Below are 7,686 nucleotides of genomic sequence, written 5' to 3'. Positions count from 1 at the left end.
AGGAATGCAGAATAAGCAGTTTCCCATAGAAACCCAGTAACATGAAAGGACTAGCTCCAATAGTGAAATTGGCAGCCTGAGACTAAGCTTCGCCATCTCTGGAGCACCACACTGTTCACTAAAGCCTACTGTCTTTACCCAGGCTGCTTATTTAAGAGCCTTCTATCAAGTATCATTCGCTAATAAAAAGATTAGCTATTTCACATGCTTAATATATATAAAATAGGTTCTCCAAGAGACTCACATATTTTGACATCAAATGAGCTACTGAGAGGTGTATTAGCTACCCATTTTTACAGGTAAATTCTGTGCCTCTGTTCCTTGAAGTAATCTCCTTTAAGGAAAATCCAGTGTTCTGTTTTGTGTGACAGGTAGGGAACATTCATCACACTATCTATCCACAGAAACCAAAAATCACAATACAGCCTGTAGAAGGTGATTCAGAATAGCCCAACTCTAGTGCTTGAACACACCTACCTGCTCCAACAGACAGGCTCAGAGCCAAGCTCAGAGATTTGTTAGATGCCTACAGTTTGGTAATGTGATTAACTCCTATATGCCCTATACTTTAAAATAAGTTACCTTTCAAAAAATAAGAAGTACTACTGCTTATTTCATATTTTATTTAAAAGAATTGAAAGCTATACAAATTATGACAACTGAATAAAAATAAAAGTATTGGTTCTCACCGAGCAGCAAGATCAGCTTAAAAGTTCAAGATCAGAGTTCAAATGAACAGAAATGCAAAGTCTCAATGTTAGTGCATGCAAAATGCCATGAAGTACCAAATGAATCTTACCAGATTTTTCAGAGCCTTAATTCACTATCCACATGAAAGAAGTTCACCACAGGACTAAAATCAAGTAATTTTAAAATACAAAACAGCAAAGGTGTTAAATGAGGTAATTTTCTTTTCATTATTATCGAACAAAGAATCTTTTATATACTGTTTCAAGTAAGAGAAGTTGAAGGAGGTTTTATTTTCCTGTCAGACCAATTAACCTTAATGCTTATTGGATTGCTATCTGCAGCAAACGCGAACAGTAATCACCAAAACTTATTCTTTTATGTCTTCATCCATCTCTCCCTCCAACTGAGATTTTCTGGGGTTTTTTTGTCCCCAACTACATCTCTGGTCTTCCAGTTTCTTCACTAACCCATCTCAAGTCAATGCCATACAAGTTCCTCAGCCTTGCAGGTTAAGAAAAGCAAATGTAACATTTGCTGACTAGTCATAGGAAAAGGCTCACTCATTCTGAATGAGTGGGAAATGTCCAATATATGGCTGGTCATTCATTAAACCTGACTTTATAATGAACAAGTTTCAAATTGGCATTCTTTCAGAATTAGGTCTTTCCAGCGTGAAAGCCTGTGAAGTGTTGGAGCTGGGCAAGAAGATTAAAAGGTTTCAAAACCCCCAGAACCAATAGGTTTTGAACTTGGTATCTATATAAGGAGATTTACATACATACTTTGTACCACATACTTTCATTTAATCTGAAGAAACACGTCTTTAGTGACCTTCTGGAAACAATGTACGTCTGAGATAGACCACTCCCAAAATAAAGACAGTAAAAAGCTCTGCACTACAAAAAGCTTCCTTCTACACATGTAGCACCCTTGAAGAAATGAAAATATTTCATGTTCCGGGGTTTGGTTTTATTTACCGTGTGTCAGATTGCCTACAGATCCATTTATCTAACTGCTGTATGAGTAAGAAAACCTACTTGCCCATGCACTACAAAGATAATCTTCCAAGCATGGAACTACTGTCTACAGACAGATCTACTGATTCCAATTATTGCTGCTTTGCCATTAGCAGATCAAATCTTTGTGCTGGCATCATTCTGAGAATTACCTCTCTGAAACAGTCTGAAAACCTGCCAGTATCACAGTGCTGCTTTACCATCAATTTTTGCAGAGCACAAAAGGATTCAAATCCTGTATACGAGAAGATTTTTGCACCTAGAATAAGCATGGCATTGAAAAAAGAAAAAGAAAAAAAGCCTCCTCCTTCAAGTTCTCATTCCTATTGCTGCTGAAAGGAAAGAGGAATACCTTACAGATTTAACTAGTAAGAGATCATATCACAACTACAGTAGAAGTCCACTCAGGAAAAGAATCTTCACATCCTCTCCCTTTGCAGAAGCTGTAGAGAAAGTAGGTGTCTCTACTGGCTGCTGATTTCTGAAGTTAGACATGCTCACAATTCCAATCTCTACAATTATTTCTGTTATTTCTGAGTATAACCTCATCATATGAATAATATATACCCTTTTAAACTTTATACTTTTTCCAATACCTTTATTACCATATTATGAAGTCATTTCTATTATAAAAAACATTTCAAATCAATAGCTACTTACATTACTTCTCAGCTTAAGTTTTGCCAAAAATAAGAAACTGCTGTGTAACTCTCAAATTGCATTCTATAATGGTAAATTAAAATAGGCTTGTCTAATGGTTCTTCCCAGTGAAATTCAATATAGCCCCAGCTTCTAAATAAAGCATAAAGCTATTTAACATAACTAACTATATTGCAAATGATCAGTTCCAAGGATAATTCATGTTGGAAGGGACCTCAGGAGATCATCTAAATACCTGACACAGAAATGTTAGAAGTAATTCTTCTACTAAACACACTATGGCAGTGCTAGTAACTACAGCTTAGTGTTAACCACTTTATGCTACTATTAAAAGGACATGAAATAGAAAGGTAAAACCCACATGAACCATGTCTATGGTGCTACTTTTAAAGAACTGTTTTAGTGTATACAATGAAAAACCAAAGGTTGGATTCAGGCTGCTAGATAAACTCCACTTTGTGCTGATAATTGGTATCTACTATCCTGGTCTAGTCGAAGAAACCTACATGAAATATCCAGTGCCAAGTCAACCTATGCCAACAGGCAAGACTAACTAAATATGGTTCCTGAGAGTGCCAGCATTAGAGATTTTGGGACAGCGAGACACAGCTGGCAGGTCAGTGGCTGCCCTGCAGAACACCAATAGTTGACATCACAAGCAACAAATGGCGAAGTCAAGGCTTTCCATGCTCATTCTCAAGCTCCACCCACCGGTCAACTTGTCTTAGAACTATAAAAAGGTATAATTTAAACAGTTAATTCAGTTTGGATTATGTAGAGCCAAATAAATGATACCTATAACTCTTCATTACCTTACTGAAGTTAGGGCTAGTTATTAAAAAAAAAAAAATCTTGACTCACAGTTATCTAGTTACTCAAGAGTGCACCAGAACTCATGTATATTGGAGAAGAAAAAACCCAACCCTATCATTTTAGATCTTCCCCACATCTGAACAAGAAACTTCTGACAGACTACAATGCTTTCAGAAGAGCTGTTTGCATTTCTGTTACAAAGCAACAACAAATACATTAAGATTAAAGTTAGCTCTAAAACAGTAGTAACCCTTGCTACCACCAATTGAATTGCAAAAATCCTTTCTTAATGATGACTAAAAAAAAGAAAAAAGCTTATCATTCACTGAATTTTACCAGCAGCCTTGCTTCCAGAGTTTTATCCAAATTCTACTATATGAGATAGCAATTGCCATTCAATGGCAGAGCAGCTTCAAAATAGGGTGTTTTGCCAGACACAAACATGTTTCTTAAAGCACCAAAGAAAAGTGATTATACACTATTAGAATAAAACACAAATTACTACTTATTTGTTTAGACATAAAGTGCATCCCTCCTTTTACAATTAGTAGACAATTGCTTTTATGGAGAAAATTGCACACGAAATGCTAGACAAACTTTAAAACGCACTTACTAGTCTACACTGCCTCCCCTCACAGACATTTAAGAGTGCATCAGGAATGCAAGATGCCGCCTTCTACTTTCAAGCTACAGTTATGCACATCGCACAAAGTCACTCCCAGCAATGGATGACACAAAAGAAGATGATCTTACTAATCACTGCTTTGCTGCATAAAATTTTGTACACAACTGGAAAGAATACAAAAGTATGTGTGTAGTAATTTGGCTGTAGCAACAGATAATACACGCATGAAGACACAACACTTATTTTTTTAATGCAGTATTTTACAATTAAATAACGGGGAGGGAAGGGGATGTGCTTTACACAAGCTTAGTTATAGGATGTTCAAAATCAACTATTGGCAAAAGTTCTCTTCTTATGCCATTCATTACCAAGTAATAACCTCTAAAAGTTGCCTAATAAAAAAGGCAAAGAAAATGGCATATTTTAATTTTTAATGCTACTTAGCATCTTGAAACAAGATAAAACTCCTTTGTGGACTTCGATTTGGAAGCTAGCAGGGTAACAAAGTGCCCCTTTAACCAACTCAAAAGAGAACTTCCTGCACTCCAAGTGCCTTTGTTTACAAGGTTGTAATTACTGCTACTCAAAGATTTATTTATAAAGTTACTTGAGCAACAGTAGGGAGACATCAAAAAGGTTTTGAACTACACGTGGAAGCAAACATTGACTACATACTTAAACAAAAGGCATACAGGCCATAGGGAAAAAAAAAAATGGGGAGAGGATAAGCACATTCCCTGTAGATGAGAAATTGTTAAGCTCTAAGTAAGGTAACAGGTTATTAAGCAGTTGTGAAACTCTCCTGACTTCTTCCTATACATCCTTTGCTAAGGAATATATTAACATACCATAATCCCAAGCCAATGTACTCCTACGAATTTTATGAAAACTACCAAATTTCGCATCAGCAGGGGGCTTGATCTTCCAAATCACTTCTCCATACCATTTAAACCAAAATGCCTCAATTCTCAACTATACCACCACATGAGAGTGTATTGTTACTACTTGGCTATTACCAAGTTTTGCTGTCCAGGGATCCACCTACATAAACTCATCTGAGACGTGCTCGTGGAGAATACATGTTTTCAGTCTGTGTTCCACAAAACCTTGGGCAACTGTGGACAGCTAAAGGTTCCCATGCAGGGGTCTGTGTTCCCACTTGAAGCTTTAAAGGCAAAGTTCTAGCAGTTAGGACACCAATGACCCAATCTTCCTTCCTTAAGACAATTTCATTAATGCGCATTAAGCTTCGTGTCCTGCCTTCCCCCTTCACAACACAGTGGGTCAGAACGACATGTTCAGAACATGGCATAGAATTTAAAGGTCAAAAGCACCATATACAGGGTCGGACACTGTCTCACTAAACATTTGCCACCCTATGCTACCAGCCTACTATCTAGCGCGAAAACCAGCTCTGATACTGTATTTCCCTCTCAAGCATTCATAAATTTCCAATTCCTTATAACTTAAGGAGAATGTTTTAAAATAACAGTTCATTCTTCTTAGTTCTATAATAATTTATGCTTCCTATGTTGTTCTCAGTGTCAGTTACCTTTTATCCTCACACTTCTACTCATTTCTGTCCCAAACACCGCACTCTACTTCTTTCCTTATTTTCCCCTCCAGTCCCTTCAATATGTCAGTGGCTCACACATGCCTCATCCATTCTTTCTGGCACATAAAGTGTGAGAAATACATGGAAAATTCTTTACCTCTAACTAAATGATGAAAGCACCTTACTGCCCACGTGCATCTCCCATAGGAAAAATGAAGATGTCTGTCTTCCTCTGCTGAAGGGGAGGAGCACAACATCACTAGTTCCACAGACACCCTAAAAACTTGTCTAGAGAATGTAAAGATCATTTGCTCTACTTGCTCTTTGTAGCTATGCCAAGAGTGCTCACTCCGCACCACGACTGTGCTATCCCAGCCTCTCCTTCGGGCTCTTCTCCACAGTTAACAGCTGCAGTCTCTTTCCAACACAGTAAGAGAATGGAAGCAAACTTGCCCTTGACAGCTTCACTGCTGCCCAGGGCCTTCTGGAGAGCAATTTAGTAACTCAAAATTTGAAAGGACCACCACGTTACTTGAATAAACTACTTACTGGCCTTTCAGGGCTTTCTAAATCTTGGATATTTTACACATCCATTTTCATGAGAACTCTTATAAATTCAATTGCAGAAGAACCAGCTGAAAAGGCTTTAAAAGTTACATCACTGCAAAGCTAATTACACTTCAAAATTCAAATAGGCATTTTCAGTTACTCATCTCTGAGGAATTTCAAAGAAAAAGCTTATTGCAGAAGAATGTGGTAAACAAAACAAAAATCCTTACTTAACACGTAATACAAACTACAAAGAATAAACAAAAGAGAAACAAAACTTGGTATCCTAAGAGTGGTAAGACACATGACAGAAAGGGAACATGGTACCTGAACAGTGTAAGATATTCAGTATCTTTTAATCAGAAATGAGGGTGGAATCAAAGTAAGGATGCCACTTGCCACTTTGGCTACAGAAGTATCACTGAACATTTCATATATACATTCAACATACAATGCAATCTGTGCTGCAGTGTGTGCATTTAAAAAAGAAAACATACTATCTTACAATAAAAGACAAAAAAACCCCAAGAGTTCCTCCGAAGTTTTACTTACCACAATAGTGGCAATACTTCTCTTATCAACTTCTAGATTTCCCCAAAGTTATTGACGAAATTCAGCAAATCAAAAAGGAAGAGGACACCATCTATTGTGGGATGTCAAAAATATTCCCTGGAGTGAACTTTATCCTTTCTCACATTAGGTAACAACCACCTTGCCTTTATAGGTAAGCATAAGCCACAAGTCTTGCCCAGGTGGCTCACCAATGGCAGAAGCTTGGGAGAAGCACACCCCAAACCCACACACTGTTCCAAAGAGCCGTCCTTCTACCTTTTCCAAAGGGGCATAGCACAGTCCTATTGTTGGACACCTGACAGCATCCCAAAATTTTTGATACCTACTACTTCTGCCATTTAGTTACATGTAGTTCGGGACATGTTACAATCCTACTATGCAATGGCTTCTTCACCTATTATAAGTGGAAAACCATGCTTACCTTCATGGAAGGTTTTTGACATCAGACAAGCAACGTACAAGTACCCCTACTGTAGAAGTGCCAAAGAAAATCTCTTTTTACCTATTAAAAGCAAAGCAGCAATTCTAATGCACGCCACCCAAAGTAACATTGAGGACGCAGGACATCGTACCTGATTTTATAATTGGGTAAGGTGTGCTTGCGCTTAATAACTTTCTTGAACTGGTTCACAATGATGGAAGTGAGCTGAGGCATGGGCCTCCCTTCAAACTGAGACTTCACTTCAAATAGTATCACAGGGTCATCCATAAAAGAGAAGGACCAGTGTGTGAAGGGCAGGCGCGTGAAGACCAGCTTCAGCTTCCCCATCACCCGGGAGATCTTGACAAAGAGGTAGGCCGACTTGCCAAAGACCAGGTCAGCATCGATGGCCAAGTGGAAGCCACCGTTGTACTCCAGGTCTACCTCAAAGCCCAGCTCCTCGGGGCAGCCCTCTTCGTTGCAGACCACCGGACGAATAAGCTTGACGGCTTTGAAGATGGGCAGGACGTCGCCAAGAGAGACGTCCCTGAGGCTGAGCCCCTCCAGCACCTTCCCCGTCATCTTGGCCTGGAGCAGCTCCTCGAACTCCACCTTGATCTTCTTGGTGACCCAGTTCCTGACCAGGGCCGTGTCCCTGAGCTCCCTGAAGAGGAAGAGGAAGATAGCATTGAGGAAGTGGCACGTCTCCTCGCGGGAGGAGGGGGCCGGAGGGGGCTCTGGCTGCTGCTGCTGCTGCGGCGGCGGCTGTTTGGCGCTGGGCTCC

At 39.2% G+C, this 7,686-nt stretch overlaps 1 protein-coding gene across 1 annotated transcript in view; it reads right to left on the bottom strand.

Annotated features, from left to right (window-relative positions):
• LOC104077698 (PDZ domain-containing protein 8-like) overlaps nt 1-7,586 on the bottom strand; it is a gene marked incomplete at its 3' end in the record, with an annotated part of 19,598 nt that extends 12,012 nt beyond the window's left edge. The window contains exon 1 of the mRNA XM_009579011.1: nt 7,054-7,586. Coding sequence (XP_009577306.1) covers nt 7,054-7,484 — 431 coding nt within the window. The remainder of the gene's footprint in view (nt 1-7,053) is intronic.
• Nucleotides 7,587-7,686: the final 100 nt, after the last annotated feature.

This window comes from Fulmarus glacialis, unplaced genomic scaffold (genome assembly GCF_000690835.1).
Source record: "Fulmarus glacialis isolate BGI_N327 unplaced genomic scaffold, ASM69083v1 scaffold39165, whole genome shotgun sequence".
Classification (NCBI taxonomy): domain Eukaryota; kingdom Metazoa; phylum Chordata; class Aves; order Procellariiformes; family Procellariidae; genus Fulmarus; species Fulmarus glacialis.
Note: the sequence above shows the minus strand (reverse complement) of the source record. Positions and strands in the feature narration are given on the sequence as shown.